General features: G+C 53.3%; 1 protein-coding gene across 1 annotated transcript in view; it reads left to right on the top strand.

Moving 5' to 3' along the window:
* Positions 1–20,131, top strand: part of LOC103216065 (uncharacterized) — a 91,933-nt gene that overhangs the window by 20,887 nt on the left and 50,915 nt on the right. Inside the window, exons 8-15 of the mRNA XM_038009116.2 lie at positions 905–931; positions 5,938–5,964; positions 6,061–6,087; positions 6,936–6,962; positions 10,145–10,210; positions 14,167–14,274; positions 16,348–16,374; positions 17,164–17,199. Of these exons, the coding sequence (XP_037865044.2) occupies positions 905–931; positions 5,938–5,964; positions 6,061–6,087; positions 6,936–6,962; positions 10,145–10,210; positions 14,167–14,274; positions 16,348–16,374; positions 17,164–17,199 (345 nt within the window). The remainder of the gene's footprint in view (positions 1–904; positions 932–5,937; positions 5,965–6,060; positions 6,088–6,935; positions 6,963–10,144; positions 10,211–14,166; positions 14,275–16,347; positions 16,375–17,163; positions 17,200–20,131) is intronic.

The raw sequence follows: 20,131 nt of genomic DNA, 5'->3' as shown, positions 1-20,131 counted from the left end.
CCATTTGAGTCACCCCTGACCCCAGCAGCCTTCCCCAGGGCACAGGTCCCCAGCTGCCCAGCCTGGCTTTCAGAATCCAAGCAAGATGCATCCCTGGGTGATTCGGGGTGAGGTGGGGGTGAGGTCAGTAGGCAGCGTGGAGAGTGGAGGGTATGGAGGTCAAATAGCTGGTCTGAAGAGCCTGGCCACTTGTGCACACGATTGCCCCTGCTCCTCAACACCTGTGTCTCCCATGGCCCTGTCCTCGAGGTCAGGGTCTTCCTCCCGGATTGAGACCCGACACGTGTGCTCAAGTCCACGTGGAGACTGCTTCCTACCATAGCGCCTCCATTCATTTCAATCCTTTGGGCTTGGTTCCCTGACACAAATGCTCTTGGGGGAAAAAAGTACCCTCCCCAGTCCTAGGAACAAGTCAGCTGGAAGGGAGCATGCCCCACCCAAAGCCCTCAGGGTGGATGGAATGCAGCCCCACTCACAGCCACGCCCGGTCCCACCACTCGCCTCTCTCAGTTGAGGGACCCTAGCACCACCCAGTCACTCCCCAGCTGCAGGCCAGCGAGCTAAGTGCAGCTCAGGGGCGCCAGCAATCATTTCCACTCATGTCATGGGACCAATCCCCCGAAGCTACCCTGGACATGTGGATGAGGTGAGAGTCGGGGTCTAGGGAGACTACCCCCACCCCTGCTCTCTGAAGGGCAGGCAGCTGCTAGTGAGGCCCAGCGAGGGGTAGTGAGCAAATGACCTTGCCTTAGGGACTGGGTGAAGGAGTGCACAAGCCAGAAGGTGCAGATGGAGCACAGGGGACAGCGAGGAGCACGGGGAGGCAGGGAGGAGCACGGGGGCAGGGGGTGGAACTTCTGGGCTGCAAACAGTGCACCTGGTACTCACCCTCTTCTCCTTCCAGGGCCACCCAGGACCAAAGGGCGACATGGTAAGAGCCCAGCTTTCCTGCCTTCCCAAGATGGTTGGGGGTTGGCCTAGCCTCACAGGCACAGCCAAGCACTGCAAAGTGGGTCCCGCAGGGACAACAGGAGTGGCTGCCCATGCTGGTCACTCCCCAGCTGTGTAAACCAAATGCCCTGGATCCTCACATCAATATGCAGGGAGGCGAAATGGGCAGGGGCTTCTCCATCTGAAGCATGAGGATGGGAGATCCAGAGAGAGCGCATACCTGGTCGGTAGCACACAGAAGTCGGTATCCAGCTTAGTGCTCTCAAACCACACTCGCATGGGCCTTGGGAGACAAGGTTTCATCTGCACTCACAGGGGACACTTTCTGTAGGAGACACCATTTCTACTGAGCCTGAGGTCCCTCAAGGCCTCATAACCTCTTCCCAGTGCTGGCTGTGCCCTGAGCCACCCCAGGACTCCAGGGGTTCCTGCCCCACTGGGGCTGGTGGTGCCCAGTGGCTCATCTCAGCTGGGGGTGCCACATGCACCATCCCAAAGACCCCTTCTCCTCTCCCCATGCCTTCCTGGGAGTTTCCATGTGGATGTTGGGCCACTTGGCAAGTCGAGAGCAGGAGCGAGGTCTTCTCTTCCATGTCACAGCATCCCGTGGCCGCCACCCAGATGGATCTGCCCAGGGAAATTGGAGTGCCTCAGGCCCCGAAAAGGTGGAGAGACAAACTTTGCCCCACCTTTCTCCTGGCCCCTACCTTCTGCAGAGCTTTGGAAATAAATGTGCTGTCTCCACAGACCATCCCTTCCAGAAGGCAATGAAGGGCTGCCCACTCTCACAGTGGTCCAGGTCTCAGCAGGAACTGATGGGCCATTAAGAGCAAATGGGCCCCTGCTCCCACACTGTAGAGTGTACTTTGGTTTTCAATAAATCTCTGCTTTAAAAAAAAAAAAAAAAAACCGCCCTGGGCTGGGATGCAATTTCTGCCTCCTAAGTCCCAGGTCACACCTACACTGTGAGGGACCACCTCCTGCTCCACAGGTCAGTGGGCCAGGCAGGGGTCTGGCTCATGCCTTGCTCCAAGCACTGGTGTGAAGACAACCCTTGACCCATGACTGAGGCACTGCCAGGGCACCGAGGGAGGCAGGCAGTCTCGTGGATGGAAAGGGGAATGGCGGAGTGTTGGCTGCAAGGCCTGGGCTCCAGCCTAGCTCTTCCTAACTTGCCAGCTTCCTCTGGGCCCCAACCTGTCCTCTTGACTCAGATCCAACTAACATTTATTGAGGGTTTGCCGTGTGGTCGGCACTGGGCTAAGCACTTTGCATGACTGTCTCAATCCTCAGCGTAACTCTGTGCTCCAGCTCTTACTAGAATCCCTTTTGGCAGGTGTGGAAGCCAAGCCTCAGAGAGTCTAAGTAACTTGCCTGAAGTCACACAGCTGAGTGTCCAAAACAAGATCAAAACACAGTTCTCAAATTCCTTGCCTCCACGTTTTATTACCTTCCTCCCTTTCTGTTTCCCTCACTCTTTGTCGGCCTTCCTGCCACCTTCCTTCTTTTAATGCATTTTTTATGGAGTAACTAAAATGTGCTGCGCACTACTTCAGGTGCTAGGGATACAGATGGGAGCAAGAGAAACTGTCTTTGCCATCTGTAGCTCACAGTCTACCAGGGAGACATCCTTTTAAATAATCACTCACGTAACTAACAAGTTGCTTTGCAATGAGTGCTATAAAAAGATAATCCTTAGTGCCCTGGAAACCTTGGTATAACAAAAACTTCACCCAGGCCAAGGGTCGGAGATGGCTTTTCTGAGAAAGAGACTTTTGAACTAGTGCCTGAAGAACGAGGATTCAACCGAGAGAAAATAGAAAGAGGGATGAGAATGTGCTTTCTGGACATGGGAGAACAGCATGTGCAAAGGTCCTGAGGTAGGAAAATCCTTGACATGTCTGCAGAACTGGAGGAAGGGCACTGGAGGCAGAAGGGCCCTGAGGCAGTGGCAGAAGAGCTGGCGCTGGAATCCAGGTCCCCCAGCAAGGTTTCCTCTCCATCACAGCTGCCTCCGCTGCAAATGCATTTCCTCCCACCCCTACCCCGTTCCTAGGCGTGCTGTGCACATGTATGGAATAGTGGAGACCGAGACAGGAATAAACTGCCATGCTGCATTGTTAGAGAGGCATAAAGGGTTTGGGGTGCTCATCCCTTCAGTCCCAGCTTCTTTTCCTCTCTGGCAGCCTTATGCTACCATAAGGTAGCCCATGGCCCCCCAGAAGTAATAATAATGGTCATCTTCTAGGCAGCACTCTGGCATCCTCATAACAGCTTATCATCCCCACTTCATGAGAGGGGAAATTGAGGCACAGAGTGGCTAAGTACATTGCCTGAGGCCACAAAGCTCCTAAATACCAGAGCTGAGATTCAGACCCATACTGTGGGGTCTTACCCCTGGATCACACCTCCTCTCAGCTGCCAGCACTTTGTCCTGGAGGAAAGGGACCCTTCCATGGGGCCCCTCTTCCTGCCCTCACTCTGCCCACACCATCCCTGTGTCCCACACACTTGACTGCCTGTCTGTTCAGGGATCAGAGCTAATTCAACAGAAAAGGCAGGCCCACCCCCTCTCTTGTGAGCTCACATCAGTAGGATGGATCACCTATCTGCCTCATCAAATCCTGCAGGCCACAGAGCCATCCGATTCCTGTTTGGCTTGGCATGGGTACCTGAGCTGTTAGTTGCCCACCGCTGTCCAGCATCATTACCTTGGCCCGCTCTTCATCTGTCTGTCTCCCGCCCCAGATGCTGTCCCCTCTGTTGGCGTCCTACTGGGGCACTGGCACTCACCCTCATTGTTTAACCTGCATCCTTACCTTCAAAAGGGGGTCACCTCTGCCCCACCCACTTCACATTATTCCCAATAACCTGAAATAAGGTGTTGAAGTGTTGGGAGGACACAGTTGTACAATAGTGTAGTTGGAGGGTGGACAAGATTGGGGATTCTGAGACTCAGGAATGACATAAGGGCTGTAAAGCAAGACCTAGACTCAGTCCAAATCTCACCCACCACCCACAGGGCTGTCGGAAGAGTGAGGAGCGCCAGGCACTCACAACACGCCTAGCACATAAGAAGCAGACAGGCACCTTAGCTATGCTTCAGTAGCAGTTAGCAGAGGGCTGGTGGCAAGTGCTGAGCACGTCACCTGGGGCCATGGCCCTTAAAGGGGCAGGCACTGCCCGGCTGGAGAGAACTGGTACCATGTGTTGTTGGGCCTCGACATAATTAAGAGAAACTTGAAATCCAGATTTTTATTTGCACTCTGCTTGCTCTTAAGTATTGGTAACTAGTTGAAATAAAACCATGTGGGATACACGAAATCCCTATGAAGACCACGACTGTCCCCTGGGCCACCATTTGGGATGTCTGGTCTCAATTGTCCAAGTCTCTGCAGTCCTGAAACTCCGCCTGCCCCTCCCCCATCACACTTATATCTCTGTCCTGACAGAGGGTGACCTGGTCACCTGTGGGCTGGGCCCGGGTTCCCTGCTGGGTGAATCATGTGCTGCTGAACTTCATTCTAAACACTCTGCCAGGCCAAGTGTGGTGGCTCACACCTGTAATCCCAGCACTTTGGGAGGCCAACGTGGGCAGGTTGCTTGAGTCTGGGAGTTTGAGAGCAGCCTGGGCAACATAACAAAACCCTGTCTCTACAGAAAAAAAAATAGAAGAATCAGCCAAGCATGGTAGTGTGTGCCTGTAGACCCAGCTAATTGTGAGGCAGAGGTGGGAGGATCACCTGAACCCAGGAGGCTGAGGCTGCAGTGAGCTGAGATCACACCATTGCACTCCAGCCTGGGCAACAGAGTGAGATCCTGTCTCAATAAAACAATGAAAGATAAATAAACACTTGGCCAGCCACATGGGCTGGGAGGGCCACATGGATGGTCCCAAAGGCCACTTCTCCCTTCCAGTGATGCTCTTGGGAGTTTCCCAGTTTGGAGGTGGCCCTGTTGGCAAGTCGGGAGCAGGACCAAGGCTCTTGCACATCACGACATGCTGCCGCCACCTCCCGGATGGACCCACCCATGGGGATCCATGATGCTTCAGGCCCCAAAGAGAATGGCTGTAGCCAAGTCTAGAAGCCCTGACTCCCAAGGTCTGGCCCAGTTCCCAGCATTCGGCAGAGTGGAAACAGCTGGACCTTGGCCATCAGACAAACTGGGCTCCTGTCCCAGTGCCACCATTCACTGAGCCACGAGGGCTTGTCTCTGTCACCTCGCTCAGGAGCTGGAGTGGATGCGAGCATGTCCCTCACAGGCACATACCTGAAGAGCCTCAGCTCATAAGGCATTTGTTTTTTCCTGTTCCCTCCACCAGCCTTGGTGCAGCCTCCTAAGAGAGCCAGAGCATGCTGGGCCCTCCTCAGACAGCAAGGGTCCCTCCCGACCCCAGCTCCTTTCCTAGCCTTGCATGGACAAGACAACCTTGAAGGAAACCTCACGATCCCTCATATTTCTTAGAGAACTCCGGAACACGGCTTCAGTTGCCAATTTCCTGCTCGATCTCTTTTGCCGGAGGTTTCTCCAAGGCCCCCACTGTCTGAGGCACCGGCCCAGCCCCCCAGGCCAGAAGCTCTTCTGGTTCAGTGGGCTTCACTGCAGCCTGGGAGGCAGGAGGTGGAATGTGCTAGTGTCTCCCAGAGGCTTGGTGCATGTGAGGCAGGGGGTCCCATGGAGCAGAAAACTCCCTGACCTCTAGGTGCAGCCCCTCCATAGCTGGCCCATGACATGCTGGTGGTTGGAGGAATGGATGAAAGATGCCATCTGTTCTTCATCACAACCCTAGTCCGGCCCACTGGGGGGTGAAGAAGCTGAGACTCTGTGGATGAGACCACACCACCTTGAATGTGGTGGGCATGGGAAGACCTGGACATGGCTGGCCCAGCCTTCAGGATTCAGCCCCAATCCCCACCTAGGCAGGTGTCCCTGATTGCCCGTCTTCTGTCTGCCCACTGATCTGTGTATGTTTGCTTCCCACAGGGTCTGACGGGTCCCCCAGGACAGCCGGTTGGTACCTCATCCTTCTATTTCCCAGCAGAGAAGCTTCAGGTGGTTGTGACCTCAGCTTCGGTTTCTAACTCTCTCATCTCCGTCTCTTTGTAGGGACCTCAGGGACAAAAAGGAGAAAAGGTAAAAGCAGTGGAGGTTTCCTAGAGTCTCCATCTCAGGAAATGGTCTCCCAGTCAGTAGAAAGGGGTCAATAGTGGTTATTTTCAAACTTTAGTTTTAATTGACAGAATCAGGAAAGCCCCCGAGGTGCCGCATAATATATTCAGTTGACACCGCTCCAGGTGACATCCTTTTCTTGGAGTGAGGGGTCCTCCTGGAGCCTGGCCTGGGTGACATCCTTTTCCAGGGGTCCTCCTGGAGCCTGGCCCTCTTCAGCCTCTTTCTGGGCCCCTCCCAGCTGTCACCCCATGGTGTTCCCTGACACCTCTGTGAGCCTCTGGGATTCTGAGGCATCAATCTGTCAACCACTGGCCTGGCCTCCTGCCCTCTCTGTCTTGTTGAATTTCTGATAGAGACTCTGCTGTGTTTGCCCTTGGGCCACTGGTACAGGGGCCTGGTGCTCCCAGCTCAGAGAAGGTGGCTTGGGGGCCCCCATGGTGCCAGCTGCTCCCATCCAGTGGCTTCTGTTCAGGGCTGTCTGGTGGGCCTGCCTAGAGGGTCAACCTTTAGCCAGGCATGGGGCATAACTCCCGACTCTGCCATTATGGCAAGTGGTGTAAGGCGAAGCCCTGCCCCTAGGCTCCATGGGGCCACTTCCAGACAGGCCCTGAAAGTTTCTTCCCTGCTGCTAGCCAGGGGCAAGGGAGGGACTTAGTTCTCCTGCCTCAGAGGGCTCAAACGAAAGCTAGAGCAGGAGGGCTGGTGAGTGGTGAGATGTGTGACATGTCCTGAAGTTCTGGGGGTGCCCTGAGAGACAGGTACCCCCAACAAGTGCCTAACACCCCCTTTCCCTTCTCTCTCCTTCCCAGGGTCAGTGTGGAGAGTACCCACACCGGGTAAGTGAACCCCTAAAATTGAGCAAGGCCCTTTGATCCATCCCTGGGGCACAGCCCCCAGCTCAGCCTCATCTCCCTGGGGTCTCCAGTTCCTAACGGATCGTGGGGGAACAGGAGCCCCCAGTGCCCTCTGCACTCAGCAGTCAGAAAGAGGGGTTTGGGGTGGCAGTGCGTCTGGTGGGAGCAGCTGATGTGTCTCTCTGGCCATGGGCTGTATGGAGCTGTTCATCATCCGTGCGTGTCTGTACATCTGCCCCTTTGTACGTACGGCTGACTCGGTATGTCGGAGTCTCTTGCTGTGTGTGGAGCTCTGTGGCTCCTCTGCACATGGCCCTCCGTGGCAGCGTGACTTGTGTGAGTCCGACTCCCCACCCATCTAGCATGTGTGTGCAAGTGTGTGTGTGTGTGTGTGTGTGTGTGTGTGTGGCGGTGGGGGGTGATGTCCGGCAGCCTAGCCATGGCCAAAAAAGTGGGACTTTTCGATTAGTCATTGTATCAGTTGATGGTGTTTCACATCCAAACCTCGATGATGGGAGATAATCGGGGACTGACTGTAGCAATTCAGGGATAAAGTCTCTCCTTGGCCTGTTTAAGAACAGAGGAACCCCTTCTCCAAGCAGGCTGGGGATTTCAGGCTGAGATGCTTCCTCTGCCCACCCCTGCCTCCTCCTTCCTTTTCCTTGCTCCACCCCAAGATACAGAACCCAAAAGACTGCTGTTGTCCTGTTAGGAATCTTCAAACTTGTGTTCCAGCGGCAGGGTTGATCTTGGGACAGGGGAGAGCAAGATACGCACAGCTTCCTCCAGCAGGAGCCCCAGTGAGCTAGGCCCAGAAAAAAAAAATGCCCCTCATTTTGTGGATTGGCCTCGTTGCTCCCAGACCTGGACAGCAGGGATGGAGGATGAGCATCTTTAGGCCTCTCTCCCGTCTGTCATGTGCCCCATGGTGCTCAGCTTCCCTGGCTGCCCACCCCTGCCACGCAGGTCCGGCTGGTGGGATTTTGGGAGTGGAGACAGACATAAGCCGGAGCTCAGCGTCAGCTTGACTCTAGAAGGCCGTCAGGAGGGCCCAGGGCTAGCAGGAGGGCTCAGCGTCAGGAGGGCCCAGAGGCTAGCAGGGCCCAGCCTCTGCCCAAACCCTCAGGAGGCTGGAAGGCAGACCTGAGGTCTGGGTTCCTGGGCCAGGGAACCACTGTGAGTCTGGTACGTGAGAGGCTGGGATGGGTTTAAGGCTGCGGTGGTGCTAGGCCCGGGCTGAGGAAGGCAGGCCAGCAGCAGCGCAGTCCGAGCCAGCCCGTCAGCGGCATGTGCTCCAGGGATGCAGGGGCCCTTGTGTTCCGGCCAGCTTGATCCTGATACAATAATAGAAGGTCAGCTGTGTTTATTTGAAACGATAGGCTCACAGGATTGTTATGTTACCCGAAAGAAAGACAACATCCCCCAGCACAAAAGACAACACAACTGCAGGCGCTTTGGTAGTGTGTCACCCGTCCTCAGTGAGCGCTTGGGGTGGGGCGGGAGCAGGGCTCTCTGCTCCTCAGCCCAGCACAAGGAAAGGGAAGGGCACAGTGACAGAAGGCTGCAGAAGACTCCCGGCCACAGGGTGCAGTGAAGCCTGGCCTCATGATGGTGGCATTCTGGGGAACATGTCAGGCATGGGGTGGGGGAGTAGATTTGGGGTCCCAGCTGAGGGGGAGAGCAAGTTTATTTAGAAAAGGGTAGAAAATCAGGGGACTTCTAGAGACCTGTTGGCTTTCCAAGGGGTCTGCAGGCAGGGTTGGGGTGGCAGGTCTTGAGGCCTGGAAGACACCAAGAGATCCAGGTGGGCCCTCCTCCACTCCAGCCTGTGGCTTCCCCAGGGAGGGAGAGAGGGGTGGGGAGGAGGGGGGCTGGTGTCTGTGAGCTCTCCCATCACGGTCCCTGTCGCCCTGTCTCTGCCACCTCCATCCCCTCCCAAACTAGGAGTGCCTAAGCAGCATGCCAGCAGCTCTGCGCTCCAGCCAGATAATTGCCCTGAAGGTTTGTAGGTTCTGGAAGGTTTCCGGGCCCCTCTCCACTGAGAGGCTTCCTGAACATACAGCCCAACATTGCACATCCCCAGGCCCCGGCAGGGGGAGCGGGTGGAGGTCTGTGTGCAACTACTGTCCAAGAAGGCAGCAGCTGTGACCTGGAAAGGCCACACTTGGGCTCCCGATCCCCAGCTGGGCGCATTCGCAGCCCAAACAGCTCCTGGTTCTTAACACTCATCCCAGGAGTCTTGTGTGATTTAAGTACTTTCAAAAACAAGCTGCTGATGACAGTATATGCCATCTTTGTTTTCACATGGGCTCTAAGGGCCTCCTAAAACCATGGGTTGCTCAGCTTCAATGGGAGAGGGACTAGAAGCTGCAAGAATTTCCAGAAATGAAAATCACATTAGATAATATGACTGCAATTTGCATCCCGCAAAAACATGGTTGAGCGTTCTGGAGATATCTTTGCCCAGCCTCTATTTTCCAGGCCCTGCAGCCCCAGGGTGAGCCCTCAGCAGCACTTAGCATGTGCCCACACTGGCTGCACCCTCAGCCAACTCAACTCCCGGGGAGCTGGGCTTGGCACTGTCCTTGACCACCCTCCCCAGATGCGCTGACACCAGCCTTTCTTGCTCAACCAAAAAAAGAACCCACCAGCCACACACCAGCCCAACTTCAAGTACCAATTTCACGGGCCCAGTGGTTCCCTGGCCAGACCCTCTGAGTTGGCTCCCTTCTGTCCACCAAGCAGGGATGGGTGGGGCTGGCAGTGCAATTTTGGGCTGCATGTCCAGCAGCCTCTGCAGCCCAGCATGGCCACGGAGGGCAAGCCTGGCCATGGGGGGCCATTGTCCCATTCTGGGGGCTGCTGGTCAACACCCCAAACTCTGACCTGGAGGCCGAGGCCGAGTGTGGACTGAGGGCCACAACTCCTCCCAAGGGACGGCTGTGCCATCCAAGGGCAAGCTCCGCTCTGCACCCTCAAGCCATGAGAGTGCCCTGTCCACTCCTTCCCTCCCACTCCTCATGTGCACGCTAATATCTCTTCTCTCTTCCTCTGCTCCGGTCCCTCTTGGCCGCCCTGCCCTTCTGGCGACTTTTGGCATCGATCTGAATACCTGTGATCTTTGGCCTTTGCCCTCTGGCCCTCCAACTCATCTTTCTCCTCAGCTGCTGCCTCTCCTCAATTCAGTGCGACTGGCTCCACCCCCGGTCATAAAAAGGCGGACGTTCCAGGTAGACACCTCCCGTTTGTCCAGACCATGTGTGGCTTTCCCTAGGGGCCTGGCAAGCCTGCTGGGGCTGCAGACAAAGCCAGAACCTCACTCTAATTCAGCAAAATTAAATTAGACAAAAATAGGCCCACGTATACCATAGACATGGAAATACACAACACACAGGCCCCAGAAGACCCACAACTACCACCACACAATGATTACTCACAACAGCCACCAACAAAAGCTGTCAGTGTGTGCCAGGCACCCTGTTACCCATTTCGTAGGCCTGCTTATATTTCATTCACCAACAGTTTCATGAATTAGGCATGATCATCCTTATTTCATAGATGAGGAAATCAAGGCTCAGAGAGGTTAACCAAGTTGCCAAGGTCACACAGCCAGTACATTGCAGAGCAGGGATTTGTACCCAGTCTCTCTGCCTGTTACCAGCTGTGTGATTTGGGGAAAGTCACTTGACCTCTCTGTGTCCCAGCTTTCTCATCTATAAAATAAGGATAATAACAGTGTCTATTTCACAGGGCTGTTGTTGATATGTAAAGCACTTGGAATAGTTCCTGGCACAGTTTAAGAGATATAATTGTTAGCCGTTATTACTATTATCCATATTTTGGAGACAAGGATGAAGCTCAGAGAAGTGAATTGATTTGCCCAAGGTTATACTAACAGTAAGAGGCAGAATTGAAACCGGCCTTGAAGCAGAACTGAAATTGAAGTCAAGTCTTCAGACCCCACATCCAGGGCTCTCTCAGCTGGACCTACCTCCGCTCTGCTTAGAAATGCAGACTGCTTAGCATCTGATCCCTCGTAACCTGAGTTTGGGGAGCAAGGGAATTTATGGAGGGAATGTAGTCCACAACCCACATGGTGAGCAAATGCTTCCTTCTTCCTGCCTTCCTAACCCAAGGAGGCTGGGATAGGAGCAGATCACAAAGAACAAAGCCATCTGGCCTGTGCTCTTCAAGAGATCACAGCTTGATTCCAGGCCAGGTGGCCCGTGGCTGCCCCCGTGCTCCTCACCTTTCTCATGCTGCACTGGGTCCCCCGCCCAGCACAGGGATGCTAGCAGTGGCAGGGCTCTGAGCCGCTGTCTACAAGCCTGACTGTAGAGCCTTAAGCAACCATCCAGCCTGACTCAGGAGTCAGGAGCCCAAGGGCCTGGATGTTCAGGCACCTGATTGAACAAGGCTGAAAAATCCCTCCAATTAACGGCTAAAAATACAGAGGGACACGTGACTCCAGTGCCACCCAAGCCTACAGGCCACATATTACATTACGCCTGGCCAAATCCTCGAGAGCCTCCGTGTGCCCGAGCACTCACCGGAGCCTGGTTACTCAGGAGGCCCACTGGCAGTTCTGAAGCACCAGGCCCACCTGTGTCACCCACCCCAGCCTGTGCTGGACCCCATTTCAGGAGAGCCGAGTCCACACTCTCAGAATAGCCATTCTCCTGGACCCCAACAGCGACCTCCCTCCCCGCCTTAGTTGTATCAGCTGTTCTTTGTTCAGCCCTCGCTAGGTTCCAGGCATTGTTGTGAGAATTCTATGCAAATTATCTCATGCATTCCCCAGAAGAGCTACCTCGTTATCCTCCGCTTTGCAAAGGAAGAAATCAAGAGGGGTTCAGGATCCCATCCAGGCCACTGCATGTCCCTGCCTCCTTTTCAAGAGCAAGAGGTGGTTGAGCCAGAACTTTCTGTGCTACCCTGACCTGGTTTCCAAAGTAGAGAAAGAAGAGGAGGCACCTCTGAGCTGCCTGCTGCAGATTCTGCCTTCAGAATCAGGTTTTTGTATGCTCTCAGCCACTAGGGGACATAAAAATGCTTGTCCATTTTCTATCAATAAGCCAGTATTGATTTTACAGACTCTGCAAGCCGCTTAAACATCGGGACTAAGATTCATTGAAAAAGGAAGCTTTATATGAGATGCGATGTGCTTGGCAGATGGTGCTGGAGGTCATTTCCAACATGCAGAAAGAGTAGACAGTGAGCCCTTTCTGCTGGGGGCTTACTTGGAAAGAATAGGAAGAGTCTGCAGTTCCAACTTTGGGTCCTGGTGCCACCCTGATTTCCCATGTGACTTTGATCAGGGAATTCAACTTCTTGGAGTCTCAGTTTTCTCTTCTGTAACATAAGACTTCTGACGTTGTGAAGATTCTAGAATTTCACAGTCAGAAAGGACCTCAGGAGTTTTCTTGAGACTAAGCTTCCCCCATCTTGTGAATGTAGAAAACCGATGAAAAATATAAACACACAAAGTACAGGATTCGGAGGAGGTTCTGGGACCCAAGCAGCGGAACCAGATTTAATGTGGTTGAAAAGGAGGCTGCACTGGTCCCCTCTTAAGGCCTGAGGCTTAGTGAAGCCTTTCTCGGTTCAGAAGAAACACTGACACCTGAGACTTATCAACAACAAACATGCAGCTAGGTGGGGGACCTGCAGTCATGGCAGCCGCCAAAGTGATTTCAGCACCTGCCTCCTCTGCCATGGACACCCTGAGCCCTAAAGTGGTTTCTCAGAGGGTGTGGCAGGATAGGGCCCAGGCCCCAGAGTGACACTGCGAGATGCCATCCGCCCACAGGTTTTCCAGTCAAAAGATGGTGCAAGCAGGTCTTGCTGAAAGTTTACGTTTCTCATTCCCAGGTTGTGCTCTCCTATTTATGACCACCACTTCCCTCTAGAGTTTGCAGCAAGCATCATCAGCTGCCTTCCTCACATGGGGAAGCAGGAGTCCCGGTGTGTCATAGGGGCTTGCTGAGATCCTCTGAGAAAGCTGGGCCGGCCTGGAACTCTGGCCGCCTACATCCCCCAGCCTCTACCCTGGAGCTCCCACACCTGCCAGGAGGTTCTGCTTCAGCCCATCTGCAGGGATGGGCCCCTCCTCACAAGAGCTAAGCCCAGATTGATCCCAGAGAGGTCGTTTAGAAAATAACAAACCAAGGAGCCAGGGTTGGTTTAGATCTAAGATGACTTTGTGTTGCCCCAGCCCTGAGATCTGGGTCACGTGCACTAGGCCGTCTCCTCCTCCTGGGGGATCATGATGCTATCCCTACCTCCCTGGGCTCACAGTCCATCCTGGGGACAGGTATGGTGGGAAGGCTGGGCTCAGAACAGCCTCCCCACACAGCATAAAGCATTTCCACACAACTTCTAAACTCTTTCAATGAAACCAAAGATTGCAGGCTCAACTGCCCTCCGAGGCCAGGCAGATCACCTAAGTAACAGAAGCAGGCTGTGTGTGAGAAGGGCTAGGAGGGAGAGGACAAAAGCAGCCAGAGAACTCAGGCCCCACTTAACGGGCAGCCACTCCCTGGACATAGGAATGTGGGCCCAGCATAGCCAGGGTTCCCAGTGTTTCATCAGAAGCCACCAATTCAAATTTTGTACGTAAAGTCTCTTGCTCCGTTGTTTAGTGAGCCAAACAAAATTCCATGGGCTTTGACCTAAGGATCCCATTTGATCCTCTGGGTCAGACAGTCAAAGACAGCAAAAAGCTGAGACAGGAAACGGGGGCTATTGTTTCCATTCTACGGCTGAGAGGCTGGGGCTTAGGGAGACCTGTGCCTCACCACACAGGGAGGGTGACACAGGCAGGCCCAGGCTGAAGATTCAGGCTATCTGGCCAGGCTGGGAGCAGGCCTTTGGTTGGGCCAGGAGCTGTCTCCCACCCGCTCCTCTGCCTCTGCCCCTACAGAATGTCTCTCCGCAGCCAGTCCTCTTTGGAAGCCCCACCTTCAGGGATCTAACATCTTGGCGTTCTTCTCACTGCCACCAGCCTCTGCATGTCATCACCACTACCACAGCATCATCACCAACATGCCACCCCCTCCTCCCCCCACCACCACTGCCTTCCCAGCAGAAATCACAGCAGGCCTTCACCGGGTGCATGGCCTGAGGGTGGGGGCCGGTCTGCAGCGCTGGGGGCCATCCCTCTAACATTTGTTTCCATGAACCTCAGGGTGAACAGAGCCAAGCCAGCATCCAAGGTCCACCAGGGCCCCCAGGCCCCCCTGGACCAAGTGGACCTCTGGGGCACCCAGGACTGCCAGGGCCCATGGGGCCACCCGTAAGTATTCCTTTCCTCTCTCCTTCAAGACTTGTCCCAAGAACTCTCTGGAAACCTCCAAACCTTGAATAGGCAGTGGGTCCCCTACAAAAAGCAGAAATGCCTTGGCAGGGCCATTGGATGTGGGTGAACCACGCAAGGGGCTATTCATCCCCAGCACACTCACCACCCGTTGCACTCTGGCTCTGAAACACAGCCTGGGCCATGTCCGCTGCCTTCCAGGGAGGAGACCGCCAATGACCTGCCCCGTTCCCACCCCCAGCAGAGAAGAATTTGGAAAGAGAATTCCCAAGGGCACTTCTGATGGCTATCCCTGAGCCCCTTAGGAAAACCTGAGTCAGGGGCAGTGGGTTTTGAAGGAGGTAGTGAGGGGTCATCCGACTACCTGGCACCCCAATGAACAAGACTTCCAGGGGTGTGTGCAGGCTTCACACTGCCGGGCCACCTGCCAGCTGAGCTGAAGGCCCAGTCAGCCAAGAGCCCTGCGCCAAGCCTGAGGATGCATCAAGCCTGCAGGGCCTGCAGGGCCACTGCCTGGAGGACTCCAGAGAGGCCAACTGGCACCCCTCCAGGCTGGACCACATTCAAGTGACAGGTCAAGCCCAGTGGTCACCAAGTCACCCATGTTCAAGCCCTGACTAAGACTCCACTCTTTCTCAGCCCAATTTATACAACAAAGCCCCAGGATAGAATAATTCAGTGGGTACCTGGACTTCAGATAAAACGGGTCTTCCTCCCACCCATAAGACTAATGTTATTGGAGAGGCAGGTAAAGGGCAAAATGCTTTTTAAATAATGTTTTTCCCATGTGGTAGAAAAACCAAAACAAAACCTGTTTTTCCTTCTTATGACAAAAGCACCATAAATTCATTGTGAAAAGAATGGAACATAGACAAAGAAACATAATGTTTGTGCGCATCTCTGATAGTTTTGCTGGAATAGAGTCCCAGAGGTGGAATCTCAGAGGCCAGATGTCCCCAACAAATAGCACTCCGTGTGTACGGCCACATTCTAGATGGCCTGGTTGCATGTCTGGGCCCCTTGACTGCCCAGCTTTCAATCTCGAAGCTTGTTATAGGGTCTCCTTGGGCTGGGCCATAGCTATGGCCGAACAGGGCACCCACCGTGGCTGGGAAGGCCAGCACAATGACCCCTGCAACGCTTGACCCCTACAATGAATTTTTAATTTTTCCACAATTTCTCCCCAGCACCCCACAGAGGGGGATTAGTCTTATTTCCACCAGTTTTCAGATGGGAAAACCTGAAAGGAAGGGAAACTTAGGAAACGGAACCAAACTAAGGCAAGAAAACCAAAAAGCGCTCAGAATTCACTTTTTGCTGACCACTGCCCTTTCCACCCACCCCCCTGCTAACACTTTGGGCTCTCACTCACTGAACCCAAGCCAGGTGGTTTTCTTTGTTAGATTGTTTATAACAACAACAACAACCAAAAAAAGAAAACCAGAAAGCATGTTTCTTAAACTAATTGCAACAGACCAGACTCAGGCATCATGGCTTTCTCCAGCCCACGTTTGCTGTCCACACCTACACCCAAGGCTGCGGTGGAGCCAGCCTTCCCTGGCCTCTCCCTCGACTCACACCATCTCACTGTGGCCAGCTGCCATGCCCACAGCACCCTGGGCAGAAGGAGACAGAGGGCTCCTCCACCGGCAGGCAGGACCAAGGGCAAAACCAAGGCTCTGCTGGGCAAGGCCGGCTTTCTAGGGAGGGGTTCCAATTAGGAGGTGGGTGAATGAGGATCTGGACCAAACCACACTGTCAATTTAGCATGATGCCACTGACCTACTTTCCATGGGCGAGGACAGCAGAGTTGCCCATGGCGCCCACATGGCTGCAAAGAGGGACATAAGCCTGTTATCCCCACGTGCCCTCAGCAGGTTTCAGATCCCCTTCTGGGGTCCACTACCGCTGTTGGCTAGCATGCCTATTCTCTTGCCATAGCTACTGGGGGCTACTCTGGCCCTAGGATCCACTGTAAGCATGGCTAGCCCCAGCCATTTACCAGTGGAAACCAGCTCTACTCACCTTTTTTTTTTTTTTTTGCTTTCACAGGGCTTACCTGGGCCTCCTGGACCAAAGGTGAGTGTCCTTCTGGGTGATATGTTGAACAGGTGGGAGAATTCCCTGACTGAGGCAGGAGCAGAGAGGGATCTCAGCTGAGAGATGGATCAAGCTTGACCCGCTTCCAAAGCACCACCCGCTTCTTAGGAACTAATTTGATTCCAACAAGAATTTCACTTCTTGTGTGCCCAGGCCAAAGAAGCAAGTGCTACAGGCCTGCACTGAAGGCACAGTCCACCCTCTGAGGAGCATAGTGTCTAGCTGGAAACTCTAAGCTCATGCCCAGAACACCGTCACAATATCCAAATAAAATAGTGTTTTATAAGGTGTCAGAATGGGAAGAGACCTCTAGGGTCATCCAGTCTCCAGGGAACCCTCACCCAGAAGCCCACAATGTCAAACAGGCTCTCCCTTTGAAGCTGGGGACCCTGGGGCTCTGGGGACAAGAAGATGCCAAGCACTGATTGTGCCCAACTATTTTATACATGCAGAAGCTGAGAGCCCTGGGGGAAAGTGGCTTGTCCATGTTCAGTGGAATCAGGTCTCCTGGGTCCCTACCCAAGTGACTCTTCCCACCATTCCTCAGCCTCTGCAAAGTGGAGCTGGTTCTCAAGAGTGGAACAATCTGTGTTGGCCTCAGAGGAAGCTAAGAGCTGTTGCTCCTAGGAAACCTGGAGATGAGTGTTGAAGGGGCAGTGGGGCTTGGAGTCATTGAGAGGAAGAGGGATGGTATTGCGTGGGGAACAGCACAAGTCAAAGTTTGGCAGTGGGAAAACCTCTTTAATGGCCTTCTCTTTGTTTCCCCAGGGAGACCCAGGGATCCAGGGCTACCACGGCCGGAAGGTAAGATGGAGGAGAAGGATCCAAGTGGGGCAGGACTTTCGACAAAGCAGTGGCCTACTGGACCTCAGACCCAAGAGGGTCTCTCCCTTCCAACCTAGATGGCTGTGCCTGTACAGAGGCAGGCCAGGTTCTCACTGGCCCCCCGAGGGCCTGATAAGTGGGAGCCAGATTACTGGGATCCAGCTAGGCAGAGTTCTTTCTGTGCTGAGCAAGGATGTAGGACATGGAGGGGTCCAGCTCTCACGGGCCAGAGAGTCAGAAGCACTCCTGCACAAATAACCCCAGTGAAGGCAGACTTTATTAAGTGCTACTGTCATAAGGCACGGCGTGATTAAAGGAGGTGGAGAGACAAATTTCAGACTGAGAGAAGTTTGGGAAATATTCTGGGAGAAGACAGCCTGAGAACTCAACCTTGATGAATGGGTGGAGGTATCAGTTATCTATTGCTGCGTAACAAACCATTCCAAGTTTACTGACTCTCTGTCACAATTCTGTGGATTGACAGTCTGGGAATTCTGCTATTCTCACCTGGCCTCACTCATGCAGTCACACCAAATGACAGATAGAAGGATGGGAGGGGACGAGATGGCCCCATTCACATGTCTGGTGGTCAATGCTGGCTGTGGGCTGGGGGCCCCTGTTCTCCACACGGCCTCTTATCCTCCAGGAAGCTAGACAGACTTCTTTACAGCACAGCAGATCCAGGGCAGCATTCAAAATGGGCAGGTCCCAGTGCATAAAGACTTGTCACATATCTGCTTGTATCACATTTTCTAATGTCTTATTGGTGTGGGAAGAGTCTTAGGCTCTACTTATTCATTGGAGGAGTAGAAAACATTTGTGGCCTTGTTTTTTTGTTTTTTGTTTTTTGAGACAGAGTCTCACTCTGTCACCAGGTTGGAGTGCAGTGGCGCGATCTCAGCTCACTGCAAAACCCGCCTGCCAGGTTCAAGTGATTCTCCTGCCTCAGCCTCCTGAGTAGCTGGGACTACAGGTGTGTACCACCACGCCCAGTTAAATTTTGTATTTTTGGTAGAGACGGGGTTTCACCATGTTGGCCAGGATGGTCTCAATCTCTTGACCTTGTGATCTGCCCACCTCAGCCTCCCAAAATACTGGGATTACAGGCATGAGCCACCACGCCCGGTTGTGGCCATTTTTAATCTACCACTGTGGGCCTTCAACCAGAAAATATGAATGGAAACAATATTTTAGATAGGTAAACAATTTGAGCAAAGATCCAGAAGCAGTCATTACCATAACTATAATAGCAATAATAATTTTATGGTAGTCACTACTTACTGAACACATACTATGGTCCAGGCACTGTCTTTCAACACAAACTGCTTTATTTTTAGCCCTAAAAGCACTCTGTGAGGCTGGTATGACTATTCTCCTATTTTAAAAATGAGAAAACTGTGTGTCTTGGTCCATTTCATGTTGCTATAACAGAACACCACAGACTGGGTAATTTATAAAGACCAGAAACTTATTTCTTACCATTGTGGAGGCTGGGAAGCCCACGGTCAAGGGGCCCATATCTGGTGAGGACCTTCTTGTTGTGTCATCCCGTGGTGGACAGTGGAAGGGCAGGAGAGGGCGAGAGAACATGAGCAAGAGAAGGCTGGGCTTACTTTTATAACAAGCCCACTCTTCGCAATCACATACCCACTCCCACAATAACTAACCCACTTCCACGATAACTAACCCACTCCCACAATAACTAACCCACTTCCATGATAACTAACCCACTCCCACAATAACTAACCCACTTCCATGATAACCAACCCAGTCCCACAATAACTAACCCACTCTCACAATAACTAAACCACTCCCATGATAACTAGCCCACTCCTGCAATGACAAACCCACTCCCACGATAACTAATCCACTCCCACAATAACCCACTCTTACAATAACTAATTCACTCCCACAATAACTAACCCGTGATAACTCCCACTCCCACGACAGCAACATTAATTTATTCACGAGGACAGAGCTGTCGTAATCTAATCACCTCCTAAAGGTCCCACCTCTCAACACTGTTGCACTGGGGATTAAGTTTCCAACACAAGACCTATGGGGGACACATTCAAACTACAGCACTGGAGCATGTCCAAAGTCTCCTGGCTCATAAGTGGCAGAGCAGGAGTTCAGTTCCAGGTCTGGGTCCTTCCCATGGTACCACCTGCTGTAAAGAGCACAACCCTGCCCTCCAGACCCTGGCTGGGAAGCTGCTAGAGCCTTCCAAGAGGAGAAAAGAGGCAGGAAGGAAAGGCAGCAGCAGGAGAGGGGCAGAAATGTTGGAAGGGGAAGAATCACTCCCTGCAAAGGACATTCCTCGCACGCTGCAGTCAGGAGGTTGCCATAACCACATGGCTTTATGGGTGCCTGGTGAATGAAATGGCAAGACCTGAGAGATCTTTAATTAGTTCTGCATAAACTAAGACATTTGTATTGTATCAGGAAGTGGAAATCAGCCCCCGCAGTTGCCTCTATCCACTCACACAGACTCATAAAATTTACTGCCTCCTGGTGCAACGCGGGGTCAGTTTTTCATTAGCAGCCGGGCCAGCTCTTTCAAGCTGTGAAGGAGTTGCAGGGCAGCAGAGGGTCTCCAGGCATCACGGCGATGCCCTTGGCTGGCATTATACCATGACAGGTGTCTGCATTCTGCTGCAAACTGCAAGACTGATTCATCCAGAAAGGGGCATGGGGTCTGCTGTCCTGAGTACGGAGAATCCTCTCCTTGGGGTTAGGGTGTCCTGATGCTAGAGGGCCTGTCCCGGGAGAGTGGCGATCCTAGACTCAGATTGTAGGAAGAAACATTTAACCCAGGCTACATTGAATTTGCAGAGAAGACCAGTGTAGCCCTGCTGATGGGGGAGCACTTCCTGTCCCCAGGACGCGGGAGATTTGCTCAGAGCCTCCC

This window comes from Chlorocebus sabaeus, chromosome 9 (assembly GCF_047675955.1).
Source record: "Chlorocebus sabaeus isolate Y175 chromosome 9, mChlSab1.0.hap1, whole genome shotgun sequence".
NCBI classification, from domain to species: domain Eukaryota; kingdom Metazoa; phylum Chordata; class Mammalia; order Primates; family Cercopithecidae; genus Chlorocebus; species Chlorocebus sabaeus.
The sequence above is the reverse complement of the archived record's forward strand: the minus strand, read 5'-3'. Positions and strand labels throughout refer to the sequence as shown.